This window comes from Cotesia glomerata, linkage group LG3, assembly GCF_020080835.1.
Source record: "Cotesia glomerata isolate CgM1 linkage group LG3, MPM_Cglom_v2.3, whole genome shotgun sequence".
NCBI lineage: Eukaryota > Metazoa > Arthropoda > Insecta > Hymenoptera > Braconidae > Cotesia > Cotesia glomerata.
The window spans coordinates 12,057-31,101 of record NC_058160.1 but is presented as its reverse complement, the minus strand read 5'-3'; the positions used below and the strand labels follow the sequence as shown (position 1 = coordinate 31,101).

At 27.1% G+C, this 19,045-nt stretch overlaps 1 protein-coding gene across 26 annotated transcripts; it reads left to right on the top strand.

Moving 5' to 3' along the window:
- The first annotated feature begins 788 nt into the window (after window positions 1-788).
- Window positions 789-18,473, top strand: LOC123262056 (tropomyosin Per a 7.0102). 26 transcript variants are annotated; one of them, XR_006508847.1, is made up of 11 exons: window positions 789-942; window positions 1,869-2,004; window positions 2,106-2,231; window positions 9,271-9,404; window positions 11,213-11,330; window positions 12,925-12,995; window positions 13,506-13,581; window positions 13,767-13,829; window positions 14,784-14,853; window positions 17,187-17,331; window positions 17,434-17,459. XR_006508847.1 is itself a non-coding variant. In XM_044724050.1 (10 exons), the coding sequence occupies exons 2-10, from the start codon at window positions 1,891-1,893 to the stop codon at window positions 18,413-18,415; spliced, it is 855 nt and encodes a 284-aa protein (XP_044579985.1). In that variant the 5' UTR covers window positions 789-942; window positions 1,869-1,890; the 3' UTR covers window positions 18,416-18,473. The 26 variants fall into 26 exon arrangements, 20 of the variants coding, with proteins under 20 accessions (XP_044579985.1, XP_044579988.1, XP_044579992.1 ...); XM_044724050.1 differs by lacking the exons at window positions 17,187-17,331; window positions 17,434-17,459 and adding an exon at window positions 18,333-18,473; XM_044724053.1 differs by lacking the exons at window positions 11,213-11,330; window positions 12,925-12,995; window positions 13,767-13,829; window positions 17,187-17,331; window positions 17,434-17,459 and adding exons at window positions 10,849-10,966; window positions 13,294-13,364; window positions 14,180-14,242; window positions 18,333-18,473.
- The last annotated feature ends 572 nt before the right edge of the window (window positions 18,474-19,045 follow it).

The following is a 19,045-nucleotide window of genomic DNA, read 5'->3' as shown; positions in this document are numbered from 1 at the left end:
AGCTGACTAAGATATATTGACCATGACATCCATAGGAGCCAAGGCAATCAGGAAAGGAAACCCCATATACTAAATAAAAGCCAAAATAGTCAGTGACCGCGAATTTATAACAAACATCGTCACCGTCATCGTCATACACTATTATCCAAATGACCTTTGGTTTATTTTTTTTTTTTTTTTCTTGCTCTTTTTAATGGTTATTTTTATACATACTCGGACTTTCTCTTTACCGATTTTGGCCATGTATGGCCATAATATAATGTAATATAATATAATTACAATTACAATTAAAATAAAGTAAAGATAAATAATATAGTAAATGAATCAAAGTTTAACTGAAAATATAGTAGGTTTGATATAATTATAATTTTAAACTGGAATTGTTTTGATTATTATTATTAGAAAAATGAGCAGATATTGGTAAATAAAACAGAGTCTCGGGTTTCATTTTTAAAATTGGTACCGAAAAGTAGGTCGTTAATGATTTCTATGAGGAAAAAATAAAAAGCTCCCCACTAAATTCCCAAATTCCATAAACTAAACCGAATGATAAATAAAATAATTTAAGCCACGGTGTGTTTTATCCATCTCCATCTCCATCTCCATCTCCATCTTCATGATTAAGCGTCTAAAGATACATTTTGTTGCGTATGTTGTTGCACGTAGATCTTGGTTTTGGTTGCAAGCCCAAGTTCTTGAGGGGCCAAGGGGCAGAGAGGCTGAGGCTACTCCTGGTAACATTGGCGTCGAATCCCGAAGAATTCTCTAGGCTTTTTTTGAACAAATCTTCTGAGGAGGAAACAGAGGAGGGATATTTCGAGTGATTTCGACGGTAAAGCTTTCACGATTATTGCCATTAGTAACATCAGTTGTGAATCAACGTGCATCACAGAAGCATCTACTCAACAGATTTTCTATTTATTAATTTTTTTTTCGACAAACGTGAGTGAATCAATGTGTATTTTTTATTTTTCACTAACATTTCAGAATTTTCATTTATTTATTAATTTTATTTTATTTTATTTTTTGTTATTGAAAGAAATTATTTTCTCAATTGTAAAAATTTTATACTAATTTTTTATATTATTATACTAATTTTTGCTTTTAAAATTAAATTTTTATGAGAAAAAAAATCAAACAAATTAAAGAATAACAATAAATAAAATGTAACAAAACACCTCTAGGTGATCATAAGAGCGTTAAATAATATTCTGGTTCGCCCGAAAAGGTTCGGTGGTGGTATCTGACATGTCTGTGGTATACCTCCACCCTCTGCCAAAGTAAAAATAACTTACCCTCGCAATTTAGACTCACCGAGTAACTTGCCGCTAACCAAAAACGATCTACATTATTTATTTATAATAATAATAACATTAATTTCGATATCATATTTAAACTTTATTTATAGCCAGTTAAAAATTTCCGCCCGTAATAAAACTAAAAAATAATATAGAAATATAGAAAAATATATATTGGATTGTACGGGCTATATTTAGCATCATTCACACACACACACACAAGGAATTGACCTTCTTGGATCGGATTCTCACCTTCTTACCTTTTCAGTTAGCCATGATCTCATATAATACTAATATTTCAAATTCTCTCACCCCATTAGATCTACTTTATTGACTTGTAATTTAATTATTTACAATTTAAATATTTACAATATAAAAACTAACTTGATATTTTTCATCAGCCAGCCCGGGTTCGAATACAGCCAAGACCTTTTTCTATTTCTATTATTAGTCTGCGACTAACTTTTCTAATTTCTAATTATAAATAAATCCAGTTCTCCTCCAAATATTTAAATTTTTTATAAATATCATTTTTATTTTATTTTTCGAAATAAATTTTATTTTTTTCAGAGGTAAAACAACAGCATAAACCATGGACGCGATCAAGAAGAAAATGCAGGGAATGAAGCTGGAGAAGGACAACGCGATGGATCGCGCCCTGTTGTGTGAACAACAGGCTCGCGATGCTAACGCGCGTGCTGAAAAGGTTATTATATTAAATTATATAAAAATATACAATGCAAAATCAACGTAGGATAATTTTCCTCGATTATCAGATTATTATGATTTTTTTTTTTATTTTATTAGGCCGAAGAAGAAGCCCGTTCTCTCCAGAAGAAAATCCAAACTATCGAAAATGATCTCGATCAAACCCAAGAAGCGTTCATGCAAGTTAACGCTAAATTAGAAGAGAAAGATAAAGCTCTTCAGAATGTAAGTTTTACTTTTTTACTTAAAGTTATTATTAATTAATTTACTCGCAAAAAATTAAGTTTTTTTTTTAGAAAAATTATTAAATAATATTGATTCTTAAATTTTTTAAAAAATACTAGGAGTAATAGTAAATAATTAAAAAATTTGTCCATCATTTTTTATACATACCTAGTTTTAAGTTAAAGATTTAAAAATTTTCGATAATATAGCCGTACGAAAATTTGAAATTTTTTTTTTTTATATATTTTTCCACAATAAAAACTTAAATAAACTCCAATAACCACAATCGCAATTGACCAGCCATAAAGTGGCGCCCTCAGTTAATTTTTACCAACCGAGCATCAACAATTAGTTCAAAAGAAATCCGAGTCAGGGCGCGAGTATTAAATAATTACCACCACGTTGGTGCTCCGGAGGGGATGTCGGAAGGTATTAGGGTATTACAGCGTGAGAGATGTTACACGCACACAGTGATGCGTGGACAAGTCGTGCTGCCCGTTTTGAGCATTGACAAGTCAGGAAAGTTCCAAGCAGGGGAAGGGGGGGGTCGACAATCGTGTCCATGTAATCTCCCAACACAATTTTAACAGCTGAAAATGCGTGATCAGATACAAGATACTTAACCAGAGTACCAGAAAGAAACAAAGAAAGGAAAATAAAGAGAGACAGTGACTACAAAATGGCGTTAACAATTCTGGTGCAGTGGTAGCAGTGCGCCTTCGAGCTGCCGGAGATTGCATTACAGCGGGTGTTTTAATTTCGCTGGGTCACTAGGTTGATAGGGAGATTCTTCCTATTGTTATTGTTGGTATTACTTTATAGTTTGTTATTGTTATTGTTGTTTTTTTTAGTTGTTGTTGTTGTTGTTGTTTGAATTTACACCACCTGGACACCTGGTCTATAAATATTGTCAATCAAGTTTGCTAAACGTAATATATTAATAAAAATCATTTAAAAAAATACTGAAAAAAATATGGATCAAACATTAACGTCAACCACACGGCGACGTGGGCACCAACATCATCCACGACACGCGACCAGAAGAAGACTCGACATATCCAACAGAGGACCCGCGCAGTGTGGCCCTGTTGCTGTTGATAAAAATTTTACACAAATAGAGAATTTTATTGAACCAGATGACAAGTGCCAAAAGTCTGTCACTTTGTCAGTCACAGTATCTTTGGACCATCCTTGTCCTGATGCCAGCAACCTTTCAGGACAGTTGGACGAATCTGTTGATTTGCTCGAATTAAGGCCCGCGCAGTGTGGCCGGACCAAAGATAAAAACGAGTCTACTGATAACGATCTGGCTCGCCGCAGGGTTAACCTACAAGTCAAGGACAATAGAGATAGCAATAATACAACTAATAACAGTGATAACAAAAGGATTGATGATTTTGATTTTGATTTTGATTTTGATGAGCTAAAAGGGTCAAGTAGTCCCGAGCCTGAGCACGCGGTCGCAAGGGCTCGTGGTGACGGTCATTCTGATGATGAAGCGCCCAATGAAGAAGACCCTGAGTTGGTAGAACTTGCTAAACTTAGGTGTCCCAGTGAGAGGACTGAAGTCACCGCTGAGAGAGAGGCCAGGAGGAGGAAGAGATGCGCTGATTATCCAGGACTCGCTTTTGGCTCCTCGATTTTCTCCAGCGACACTATGATGAAGTTCAGCCTTATCAGAAATGAGCTTCAGAACATCATGGGCAATCAGCTTAAAAGGGTAATTATTTGAGGTTTTTCATTCGGCTGAGTCATTTTAATTCTCACGTGGAGAGTCACGTGGTTTTGGTTATTGGAGTTATTAAGATTTTTTTTTTTTTTTTTTTTTTTTTTTTTTTAATTTTTAATTATAATTATTTTCCTAAAAACTAGGTATAAGCGTGAAAATTAAAATTTTAATTATTTTATGATTTTTTTTTTTATATATAGTTTAAGTTGGTACACTCACACTTTTATCTGATGATTTTTGATAATATTGATTTATTTAAATAAATCAAATTCAAATGTCTAGTACTTGAATAAAATATTTACCAGATATTTTGAATTTGTAAAAACAATTTAAATATTATAATAAATAATTAATATAAATTTTATAATAAGTGTGTTAGTAATAATGTCACTAGTCTGTGAATCGGCAACGGTTTCGCTAAATACCGTTCAATTTGAATGCCAAGTACTTTCTACAAATGCGTTACGGGAATCGAAATACGTACCGGAATAACTTATTTGAATTTAGATTATTTTTTTTAGTGAGATAAATAAAAGAGAATAGTTACATTAGAGGTTGATTCTTGTACATCTGGTATTTTGTAATGTCGAGCTAAAAATATTCAAACCAACTTGATCCAGTGACTTTAAAATATATATATAACGTGGGTACTTGCGTAAGATCGTTCGAGAATATTATACGTGCTCTAAAATTATTTATTAAATCTTTATTATTATTTATAAATTCCGATTTGAGTATTTTTAGCTTTAATTTTTAACAACAAAAAACTCGAAAATTAACATTGACCTTAAATTATATTGATAACAAAGTTAAGTGGTCTAGAGTCTCTTTTAAATTTGTAAACAAAATTGATGAGTAAATAATTCGTGAATTTTAATGGAATATTTCGAGGAAAAAATAAAAATGATGAGTAATGCTGCAATGGGCCTGCCTTTATGATTTTTTATTATTCTTCTTTGAATAATACTCGGTATTATTCTTAATATATTTGGCTGCAATCCAGATGAGAGGATGTTTAAAAGTGCCTCGCTGTTGCCTCTTACCACAGCTTTACGACCCAAAATAAGTCATGAAAGGAAAAGGAAAAGGAACAACATATTTTTTAATATTGTTATGCATAGAAATTATTGACCGTTCTATAGGTATTTTCAAATATTTGAGATTTTTTAATTAAATATTTATAGAAAAAAATTATTTTTTTTTGTTGTTAAAATTTTTAGACTTGTAATTAAATTTTTTCTATAATCAGAAGCTTTAATTTTAGGAAAGTAAAAGTATTATTTTATCAAATAATAATTAAGAATATAAAGATTAATTTTTTTTTTAATTGCTGGTAATTAGTTCCCCTTAATAAATGGGTTGGTTGAGATAAAGTTAAATTACTCTTATCACTTATCACTAATTTTTATATAATTGAAAAAAAAAAAAAAAAAAAAAAAAAAAATTTTTTTTTTTTTCCATCATCAGACTTTAATTGTTGTTTTAAAAAACTCGACAGTTTATTCATAAGATTTTCTTTAAAAATAAAAAATTTTAACTAAAAATTCTTTAAATCAAAAAATTTCATTTTAAATAAATTATTCATACAATAAGAATTTGTAAATTCACAATAGCAATGAATCACTTGATTAAATGGAGCAATATTAATTACACGATGATGTAATCTTTCATAAAAAATAATAATCTAACAGAATCTAAATATAAAAATTTTTTAATATAAAACGCACATCAAAAATCTAGCAGAAGAACCCACACAACACCTACACAGAAAATCTACAAACATATGTTTTTTATTTTATCATTATTACATATCCCCCATTCATTACAATTACACCAAGTATACTGATGTACTGTAAAGCGCATTACACATTAACCATCCATAATTATAATCATCATCATCATCATATGTAAATAGTATAAAATAAAATACAAACAGAAAAAGTCGGAACAATGTTCGAATTGTCGAGAATTCAAACGATGGGCGCGCACATGACGGGCGCGGTATTTCCGGGCATGCCACCGCGGCACTGCCTAGCAGCTGGATCCTTATCAATAAATAACTCCTTAAAAATAAATTCACCGATCACAAATTAACAAATGGGCTCTAATGGACAATTTTTAATTTATAACTATCCGCGAGCATTAAATTCAAATGGTTTAAAAAATCGCTGTAAATATTTTCTCGAACTATTTTTTGTGACGCCAAAGTCGTGATGCGCGGTAACTACTTTAAAACTGAGAGTGCGCTTGCGCTTGGCGTCCGATAGCTGGAGTCCGCCATCTTAAGCCGAAATCAGTCAGTGGTCGACGGTTTGGAGTATAGTCGACTTTTATTCCTTTCAAACATTCCATCGTTTATTTAATAAATAATAATAGTTATATTAATAATATACTTTAATACATTCCGATAGATTTATTAACAGCGATTAGTATAAAATAATTCAATAGTTAGCTGGAAGAGAGATTGCTATTACAATAAAATATTTTTTTTTCCAACAATTCCGGTGTTTTGACCGCGACTCTGCCAGTGACAAGTTCCAAGTGCTTGCAATTGGAATAAAAAATAACATACATTGTTAATTATTATTAAATTATAAATATAAAATAATGGCGATGCAAGTGCAAGGCACAATCCTCGATGTTCTCAAGAAGAAAATGCGACAGACTAAAGAGGAAATGGAAAAATATAAGGATGAGTGTGATGAGTATCAGAAAAGGTTGCAAGTGGAAGTGATGCGACGTGAGGAAGTGAGTTTTTTTTATTTTAGGGTTACTTTTTATTTTATTTATTTTTTTATTATCATTATTACTATTATTATTAACAATTTTATATTTTTTGTTAATGTTTTATTCTTATCCTTGAGGTAATTGAAAATTAACGGCGTCTGTGTTTGAAAAAATCGATCGAGTTGAGTCTCCAAGCAGATACATTGTTTCGGGGGAGGGGCGATTTTTATTTACTTTCGATGGGGAAATTTTAATGGCGATATATACATAAAATTTTTGAATTATATGATTGATTTTTAGGAACGGTGTGTAAACTTGACCTCGAGTTCGGATTCAGATTTATTTTTATAAAAGTTTTAGGGAAAATGTTGAATTTTTAAGCGATTGAGATTTATTTATTATATATCAAGTGGAATATAATGAAATTGTGACTACCTGGAAGAGGAAGCTAACTCAACCGGCTTTGCTCGTGAACCGTGGAATCTAGTAATCACAGCTTGTAATTGGTCACGCATTTACACGCAAGCGCGTTTGTCGAGTTTTGCTTGCTCAAAACACCTGATAGCACTTTTTAAAATGATTATTATTGTAATTACTTTTGGAGTTAAATTTTTTGACCTTTCTGGTTAATTCATACTTTAACTTTTATCTTTTATATTTTAGAGTTTTGTATTTTTATGTGTAAAAATTTATTTATTTGATATTTTTGTTTTGAAAGAATTTTTTTTTTCTAACCAAATTATTAAAAAAAAAAAAAAAAAAAAAAAAAAAAAAATATATATATATAAAGTAATTTTTTGTATATAAAAACTATGAATTTATTTTTTTTAAGCATTTTCTTAGTGCTAATTCATTTATTTATTGAAATTATGAATGGTCAGATGTCTACTGATCTTAGTATTATAATTTATCATTATTAAAGAACATTGATTTAAATTTTTCTTCGACTGTAAAATGTTATATTCGAGAAATTTATAACGTTGTTAGTGTTTTAGTCGATGTCTTATCGTTTGTTATAAATGTATCCAGTCAAAATACCATTAAAATCAATAGTTTAGTCATGTATTTAGAAAGGATTACAATGTGGTACAAGTGAAACCTATAGAAGAATCTTATGACAGTATTTTATTACATTACGTCTTAACATTACCCCTCTCACTACTATATACAGAAAACTATTTATACTATTTATTGTAAATATATTTTCTTTCTCTTTCATTACACATACACAACTGCAGATCGAGGAGAGGATGATGAAACCCACGGAACTTGACCCAACAACTTACCTACCGGTCTCTTAAATATATACACATATGCATCCATATTTATCAACATATTTTTATACACTTGTACATTAAATGTATTGGTCATGTAAATAATTCGAGGTCACACTTACGTAATTATTTTAAATATTTGTCATTTAAGTTAAATTCCAATTTTATAATGACAAATATTTTGCAAAAAAAAAAAAGATTGAAAAATTTTTTTAATTATCAATATTATTATGATTATTGGTAAAATTATATTGTCAAATAATGTATAGTCGACAATAATAATACTTGAATCAAACTCGAAAAAAGGAAATATTTTAAGTGATATTAATAATCAAGACATTACTTTTTATTACACATGTATCACAAATGTCTAAATGACATCTTTATTTAATAACTAATTTGATTGATGATTATGATTACAATTGAGTTTATTATTTAGTAATTGACGTGATTGATATTTTAAATTCTGATGTTGATAAATTGATTCATTTATTTTCTTTTCCTTTCTCAATTTCAATACAATTGTAGTTTCAGAAAGTTAACACAGATATTGTAAGGCCAATTGTCGCAATAGATTTGCGAGCATTTAATAATCAACTATTAACTATTAACTAATAAACAAACTAAACTAAAAGGTAACTGAACTTAGAGAGGCGACACGTCTATTCATCATCATGTGAATTGGCTCTAATTTTGTTCACGTTATCACGTAGTATTGTAATAATCAGCCGGAGGCATCACTGCTCTGCTCGGCTAATGTTTAACTTTAGCTTTAATAGGCCATATAGTTGCATAATTTTTCGAGCGTATATATTTATAAATGCATTTATTAGCTCATCGCTCGCCCAGTTAATTATGTACCAGTACCTTACTTGTTTATTTTTTTTTTTTTTTAATAATTAAAATTGAAATGTACTTAAAACCATACAAAAAATACGATAAACTAACGAGCGTATAATAGTTGTCACGACTAAAATACATTACGGATGTCCGGACTGATTCGTTTGCTATAAAAGAGAAATTACGTGATTAAACCACTTGTACTGATGTTTTAGTTAACAATAAAATAGGGTGTGGTTGTTACGATTCGCTAAACTTTTATTCTATTACGAATAGGCGATAAAGAGAAGGGGAATAATTAATAAGATTCTTTTTTATGTTTTAAATAAAATAAAATATTTAAATATAAGAAAAATAATTTAAACAAAAATTTTTTAATTTTTTGCGAGTAAAATTCAAACTCTTTTAATATTAATAAACAAAATAAATAATTAATAAATATATTTGTATTTTTATTTTATTTTTTTAGGCTGAATCAGAAGTAGCAGCCCTCAACCGTCGTATCCAGCTGCTCGAGGAAGATCTTGAGAGATCTGAGGAGCGTTTAGCAACCGCAACTGCTAAGCTTGCAGAAGCTTCTCAAGCTGCCGATGAGAGCGAACGGTGAGAAATAATTAATAATTAATTAAAAAATGATAAATTACACAAGTAAAGGAGGTTTAATGTTTTTATCAAACAAGAGTTTAAAATAACGAGAAGTTGTTATATTTTTATAGCTTATTCAAGCAAATTAATTTTCCGTATGATAGACCGTGACCTTTACCGAATCAATGAGCAACAAGCTGAGTAGACGTTATTGATTATGATTATCAATTAAACGGTTAATAGAGTCGAGATCGTTAAAGCTCTTGTTTATTAGATATTGAACTTCTATTGATGAATCTAAAATCTAAAAATACGTGATTTACAGTTTTTTTAATACGCCTCGTTGATGATGCGTAAAGTTTAATAGAAGATGCCCTTCATTCTGTGACCAAGCTATCATTTTTCTGCATGCCTTTCACTACACTCATTCCACCTAGTATATATTTTATTTTTATTTTTTCTTATTTTGTCACGTTTCAAGTATGTATGCCGTATGGATATTGTAAATATTAAATGAGCCAGTAAAGAGTGCTTGTACGGATTATTACTATTATTATTATTACTATATATATATATATAAAAGCAAACGTACCGGTGATTCACCGGGATGTGGATGACACTATCGTAAACCAACAAGGTTATCTAAATCATCGTGATATTTTTTCTGTTATTATGCTAGTTGAGACTTTTAATTTTTAATATTTTTTTTTCCCTATTCACTTTATCATGAAAATCATGAATATTGGTCATTGAACGAAGGAAGTTTAATTTTAGTTTTAATTAATTATCTATTTCAAAACTATTTCTTTTTTCTTTTTAATAATTAATACTTAATGATGATGATGATAATAATAATAATAATAATTATTAATTAAAGCTTAATTATGAATGTAAAATTAATAATAAAAAAAAAGTAGAACAAAAGAGAAGATGAGAAAATTTTAATTATGATCAATATTTTTATGAAAAATTATCTATAAAATATAGAAATTATTAATAAATAAACTTTAATTTTTTTCACCCAAGAATAAATAATAATAATAATAATTATTATTATTATTTCTAAACTTATTTAAAAGAAAATAGTCTTGAAATTCTCATTAATAATGACAAGCGTTGAAAGGAACGTTGAACTATTAAGCAAAAGCATTTAAATAAAATAAAAAACTATAAATAATTAATAAAATAAAATAAATAATTAATTGTGATAGCATCCGGTCGAATGGGTTTAAGCAAACGTGTGTTGTGTAAATAATTTCTGAAATTCCTTATTAAATTGATCAATTAAAATACCGATGCATCATCATTACTATCATCAGTAAAAGTATTTTCTTCTATAAATAGTCAGTAATGAATTTTTTAAGCACAATATACAATAATTATTAATTATAATTTACCTTACAACGCTTGGTATTATTAAACGTAAATAATTAAGAGTAAGTTAATAAAAAAAAATAATTAGGATACGCAAGGCTCTCGAAAATCGTACAAACATGGAGGATGACCGAGTTTCTGCTCTGGAACAACAGCTTGCACAGGCCAAGTTAATCGCCGAAGAGGCGGATAAGAAGTACGAGGAGGTGGGTTTTGCGATAATTGATCATTTTTTTTTTTTTTTTTTTTTTTAATTTTTTTTTTAATTTTTCAATCAATCAATTTTTAGTTTTTTTTAAATTGATCAGTTGAAAAATTAAACAGGTTCATCATCAGCAGCTGAGCAGAGACGCCGCAACAAATATTTAATAGATAATAATAATATAAATTAAATTAAATTATTATAATATGATACTTAAATTTGTATTTTGTTTAAATTAATAATAAAATAGCGCCCGGAAAATACTCGAGAACAGAAGCTTGGCAGACGAAGAGCGTATGGATGCTCTTGAGAACCAGCTGAAGGAGGCTAGATTCTTAGCTGAAGAGGCCGACAAGAAATACGATGAGGTTCGAGAACCTACAAGCTCACGTGACTGCAGTGATAATAACAATGATTATAATAATCATGATAACAACAACAATAATAATAATAACACCAACAATCCAAATAATGATGATGGTTCCTAGTCGATAGCAAAGTGCCTATAATATAACCCTAATAACTCGCTACTTGTATTGTGTGTTCCTCGCTCAGATTTCTCTCGTAAAACTTCTTCGAAGCTAATTGTTCATCAATCGACAGCAAATATTTTTTTTTTAATTATTTTTTCCAGTTGTCAGTTTTTGTCAAGGCTGTGAATTATTATTATTATTATTTAGTTTAATTTTTTTTTAAATAATTAAAGTCCGATATGAAAATCAAAAATAATAAATTTGTTCTGGTGCTAATTTTGCTGAGAAAGTGATTGCGTGTCAATATTTTGTGCGGGTATTACGGTTAATATTTCAAAAAAAAAAAGAAAAAAAACAAAAAAAAATGGTGCTTGTGGAGTGAAAATAATTCTTTTTATTAAAATTATTATCAGTTTTATTTTTAATTAATATTCATGGGGATATTTATGGTTAAATGACGACATTGATTGTCGCCAGAACTTTTAATAGATTTATAATAATTATTGTCGCTATTATATATATATATATACATAGAATTTAATATAAAATATATATATATATATATTTTAAATACTGCGAGATCGTGCTAACATGGAAAATTATAAATTATGATTGATAGATTTGTGGCCTAAAAAATTAAGTGTTTGTGAAATTTTTTCAATTCCCTGTTGCCAAACAAAATTTTCGATTTTATTTACTGCTGTGCTGTGATTGCTTTTTTATTTTCAATACCAAGCGGGCTAATTATATTTACGAATATATACATATATATTTTTGCAATGAGATTTTTTATGATACTTTATTTTCTTGATTGACGTCTTCACGAGTGGGCTACGAAACAGAGGCAAGTCGGGCTTTTTTGTTTCTTATTTTACTATCAATAATAGGCCACAAATATTTACATTTATATAAAATTGTTAAATAACTAGATAGATAAGAGAATATTATTTTTTATAATTTAATGGTAACAGGTATCATCAAGGAACAATTCGATTTTTAATACTAATTTTTTTTTTTTTTAATAGGACTAACGTGTGAGCTTTTAATCATTGAATTGTTTTCGATAATAACAATTTAGTCTCCTGGATTTTTTAAATTAATTGCATCTGAGTGGTTTATAGATTTTTTTTTTTTTTAGATAAATTAAAGCCAATTTTTAAGTCTAATAATTTTTTTTTGTGAAAAAATTCAATATTTAAAAATATAACTATCTAAAAAAAATTGTCATTTTTTATTATCTGTAATGTATATTTTTAATTTAATTTAGGTTTTTGTAATTTCTAATGGAAGAATTTTTTTTAATAAATAAATGATTGGAAAAAAAAATTACATTTCTGTCGAATAATTAGAATGCTAAATAAAAAAAATACAAAGTTGGCTTTAATTTATCAGTTAATGACAATAACAATAACTGAACTAGAAATACAAATGAATAAACTCAATAAAAGCTAAACAGTAAAAGAATAAAGGAAATTATTTATTAAACTAGGTCGCCCGTAAATTGGCTATGGTTGAAGCAGATCTCGAGCGTGCTGAGGAACGTGCCGAAGCTGGAGAATCGTAAGAATCGTTTTCCATTGATCGATTGTGTTTAATTACTGATTGTCTAATTGACGTTGTTGCTTATTCCATTTTATTAAAATTAAATATTCTCCTAATTGTTGATGGATTGCGACCCTGTGATTTTTATTATTTTATTTTATTACTAATTATTTCAGCAGGACTATCAATGAATTCAGGAAGCAGCCAATTTTTGCATGATTTTATTTTATTTTATTTTATTTATTTTTTAAAAATGTTTTTATTTCATTTTATTTATTGTAAATGCTTTGCATGATGTGTTGGCTGATGACCATAGGTTGCAAGGAAACTAGTCATGATGGAACAAGATCTTGAGCGCGCCGAGGAAAAAAATGAACTTTCCGAATCGTAAGTTATTTAATTGCTTTGCATGATTTTTTTATCATCATTTAATTTTTACGTGTCTAAATTTTTGTATCGAAACATGATCCAAAAATTTTTCATTTTTTTTTATAAAAACAAAAATATTGATAAATTTTTTTCTTTCAGAAAAATCGTTGAATTGGAAGAAGAGCTACGTGTTGTCGGTAACAACCTCAAGTCTTTGGAGGTGTCAGAAGAGAAGGTAAAAAAAAAAAAAAAAAAAAAAATAAATAAATAAATTCCTTTAAATGAAAAAAATTGAATGAAATATTATTTCTTTATTGATTAAAAATTTTAAATAAATTTATTCCGAGTTACCGAAATTCCGGTTAATTAAAGTTTAAAATCAAAAAACAAAATTTATAAACTAAAACTTGTACGATGTAGGCAAATCAACGTGAGGAGGAATACAAGAACCAAATAAAGACCCTGACCACTCGTCTAAAGGAGGTACAAACAAGTGCCTACTTTGCACGGTGTTTGATCGCCTAACGATATTGTTTAAATTTATAATAATATTAATTGCAACTGCCATAACTCTTAACAAAAGTTTTATTTTTTTTTTTTCTATCTAATGTATTAACCCACGTTAGAATTGAATTTAATCTAGAAGAGAATAGAAAACCGTGCTAGACGTCTGCTCCATATGTGATAGAACATCTGATCAAACATTATAATACATATTATTAGTTTTTTTTTCTTCCAAGTTTAATATTAATATAGAAATATAGTGCTTTTTATTTTACTAACTATTGTTGTTTTATTTTGTTTGTTTGTCTGGTGTGTTTCACTAATGCTAGGCGACACAAAGAGAGGAAAACTTTGAGGGACAAGTGAAGATTCTTGACAGTCAGCTTAAGGAGGTAACATTTTGTTTTAAAAAAATTATTTAATGAAATTCAATTTTTAATAAAAAATTATTATCGAATTTTATCAAATATAATTGAAAAAATTGAACAAAAAAAAATATAATTTTTCAAACAAAAAGGGTAAAACAAAAAATTACTCCAAGTAAAAGAAAATAATTATTAAAAATCCGCTTAAAGTGTTAAAAAGCTTTATAATAAAAGCAACTGCATGTTTTATTTGTTAACGTTTGAGTTAATATTAATCACCTGTAAGTTATCTTATCTATTTCAAAATTTTGCTCTTATCAATGATTAATTATTAATTTTTATCGTTCTATAAAGTACAACAGAGTCGAGATTATGAGTAACACGTTTTCAATTATAAATATTATATATTGAGCAAACAACATTTGTATCAATTAAATGAAAAAATTTACCCGAAGAATTTAAAAATAGATAAGTCTTACTTGTTTGGATGTTTCATTAATTATTATTATTAATATAATAATGACTAACGCTTTATCGATTATTACTAAATATAAATTATATTTTACAGGCTGAAGCGCGTGCTGAGTTCGCCGAGAGATCGGTTCAAAAGTTACAGAAGGAGGTCGACAGGCTCGAGGGTACGTAATTTTTATTAATTCAATTTAATATTTCAAACAATTTTTAAAATATATAAAAAAAAAAAAATTATTTATATTTTTATAATATTGATATTTCCCACCAAAGTTTTTTTTGCACTAACCAGTGTTGATTCCCATTAATAAAAATTAGTTGTTGATTTAAATTACTAAACTAATTTTTGAATTAATAATATTACGAAAAAAAAAAAAACGAGTGCGGTGAGTGTGTGCTTAAAAAGTAATATTTACAGACGACCTCGTCGCCGAGAGAGAGAAAAACAAATTACTCCAGGAGGAAATGGAAGCTACCCTGCATGACATCCAGAACATGTAGACCTGCTGTTTTATTTATTAATTTAAAAGATAAAGACATTTTTTAATTAACAATCTCCACGGTGGAATAATAAATAAGAGTAAAGATTATTATTAATTAATAATAATGAAAATAATTATAAATATAAAAATTAATTTTCGCGGCGAATGGTGCAGAGCCTGAGCAAGGCACAAGGCGGTTCCTATCAATTAATTCGACGAAAAAATTTCTGAGAGTTATAATTAACAATAATAATAATTGATAATGAATTATCTATAAGTAGCCTCCACCGTCCATATTGTGTGAGCAGCATGTATGAATCGTATGAATGATTTATTAAAAAACTATTTCAAGAATGAATTGTTAAAAGTGGCAACAAACAAACAAACAAACAAACAAACAAACAAACGGGGCAATTTTTCATTATTATTAAAATTCTAATAATAATAATAATAATAATAATAAATCGCGAGTTTATATATATATATATATAAGTTGTGTTTAATTGAATAATTATCTAAACAAATGCATTCCTCATTAAATTTTTATTTAATTTAATTTAGACATTCCGTTAATCGTTTTTTATATTTTTTTTTCGTTAATTATTATTTTTGAATTTTCTTATTTTAATTATTGGTTTCTATTTTTAATTTAGACATATCATTTGATCGTGTAATTAAATATTACAATAAAAATTTACTATTTGACAATTATCAAGCTCTTGCTTTTGCAAAATATAAATAAAATTATTTAGGAAAAAAAATTATTATTGTATTGAATATAAAGGCACTAAGCCGTTATTTTATCTAAGCAAGTAAGCACAGCACAATAAATGAATGACTGTTAATAATCATTATTATTAATTATTATCAAATTATTTACTTTTTGATTAAAGTAATTCGCTTCCATATTTTTTTATTTATGTTTATAAATAAAAATAATAAAGATAAAGACAATTATAATTATAATAATACTAAACCTGTAGATGGCTATTTAAATTTCAATTATAATTATTAATTAGTTTATTTACCTAATGATAAATAATAAATAAAGATGATGATGATGATGATGACGATAATAATGATAATACCACTAATATTATTGTAATATTTGCTATTATAAATTTGTTTATAATATATATATATATTTTCATTTTGAAATTTTTGTTTTTGTTTTTTTTTTTTTTTTTTCTTATATTCTTATTAATCACTTTTTAAACTAACCCCCATGTGAGCAATAATTTAACCCTCTCCTGCATGAAGAATTTTTTGTGAGTATTAAACGGTGAGTAAAGATTTTTTTAATGCTTTTTCAATTTACTTATAATAATAATAATTAATATTTTTTTTTTAAACACAGACCAAGACGTAACGGTTATATTGCGACACTTTTTATTTAAGTTATTTCGAATATAGAATATGCTGTATACATAATATCATAACATGTGAAAAAAAAAAAAAAAAAAAAAAACTACATCAGCATGACTTCTCCTTTAGTTGTATATTGTTTATTACATTACGATATTATTAATATTATGAGGTTTATAGAGCAACGAGTATGTTATTAATGTCACTCGGATACTTAACTTTAAATTTACTCGCTCATGCTGGTTGTGCTGTTATTGATATCAGTGATGATATATGTCATATACTTGTTATGTTGTCAAGTGTATACTTCCTTGTATATTGGCACTTGGTTCAATTTAAATTTATTTTTTATTGACTTTGTTGTTGTGTGTATTTTAATAATTATATCAATACAATATATTAATATTTTTTTTGGAGAAAAAATAATTATTGAAATTCACTAAAAATTTGATACTAAAATCAGCAAAACTCTTTATAAAAATTGTTTATAAAAAACAAAAAATTTTTGGATATTCTTGCAGACTTTTTAGATATTAATTTTTGACAAATTGACGTATTATTTTATTTAATCCTTATTTTTAATAATAATATTAGTAATAAAGCTTTTACTAACAACTTTAATGAATAAAAAAAAAACAACTTGAATATTTCAGATGAAATGTTGGAAGAGAAAGAAAGATACAAGGCGATCGGCGACGGATTGGACAATACTTTTGAAGAGCTTTATGGAATTTAAATAATGCTAAAGCCTAATTAACTTTCGCTTTTTTTAGACTTTGCTAATTAATTATAACGCTCGTAAGTTATCGGTTGCTTCTATTAAATCTCCCATATAAGTTTTAAGAAAATTAATCACAAAATTAAAAATAACTTTTATCAAATTAAATAAATAAATTACAGACGAACTGGTTCACGAGAAGGAAAAGTACAAATATATCTGCGACGATTTGGATCTCACCTTCACCGAATTGGTTGGCTAAACGTTTTAGTATCCAACATTTAACGCACAACATCCTCATATCCATACAACATACTAAGATAATAAAACAATACAGCAATCATTACACCAGTGTTTTACTAAATAATAATAATTAATAAAAATAAACACTTGTTTACACTATTGTTGTTATTTACTATTGCTATTTATCAATAATCATGGTGATTATTTAATAAAACTATTCATTGTATTATTATAATTAATTAAAATTAATATATTATACAAAAATTACTGTTTGTTTATTTTTATATACCTTCCTATATTTTTTATTTTAATAAAAATATTTTCTCACACAATTTATTTAAGATAATTCTCGTTTTATTTATATAAAAATGTTTTCTTTTATTTTATTATTTTTATTATAATTTTTATCTTTAAATTCGTATTAAAAATCATAATATTTATTCTTTTAAATTTAAATCATATATTTTCTTTTTTATTTTAAATTAAATAAATTTTCTTATCTAATTTATTGTTTAAAAAATATCTTTGGTCATTTACGAGTTAATTGAATTTACGTTTTCATAAAAAATTGGAAAGAAAATTTTATCAGGAACATACATTTTTCCTTTTTTTGTAATAAATTTTTTATTTAAAACATATAATACTTTATTTAATTATTAGTTTTATCAATCATTTACGAATTACTTTACCAAAAATAATTATTTTACTATAAAAATTTCACCATCAGTCCCATTTTACATATATATTTAAGAATTCTAGTTTAGAAAAAAAAAAAAAACAACTAACAATTTAGTGCCTTACTAATAAAAATTTTTCCTATCCTCTTAAAATGTTACAGACGAGCTGACTAACGAACGTAGTAAGTACAAAGCTATCGCTGAAGAGATGGATCAAACATTCGCCGACCTCGCGGGATATTAACCGAGGATCTGAGTGATGAGCGTAAAAAAAAGGAAAATGAAAATTCAATATATGAAATTAAAAAAAGGAAAAAAAAAAAAAGATAAATAAATGCTGTTGCCAATGATGACGCTCATCAGTAAATATTGACACTGCCATGAAGTTATCGTGGAAGATTACACAGCTATCATTACTTATTATTCTTCTCTTGATCCATTTCCTCGAATGACTCAGTACAGTCGTTAGTTATATTAACAAAGCTCACTACCAATAATAACTGAATACGACAAGAGTTTGCCCTTAACATTTTTTATCGTAAATTTATTGTACGATTTATACATTCCAATGACTCGACTGAAAATTTATAAATTAACCATTCGTCATTATTGTTATATTATTTTTTATTTTTCAATACTATATTTTTAATAGTAATAGTAACAATAATAATAATAATAATAATAATAATAAATAATTTTTAAATCAACGGCGCTTTCATTAAATATTACTATAATTTATAATTGTTATATTAATCAAATTTGCTTGTGCGTTATATTAATTAATAATAAAGTACAAAATTATTATTATTATTATTATTAGTTTATAAAAATGTCAATTGCTTCTTTGCGTATTCGCTAATATAGATCAATTTTC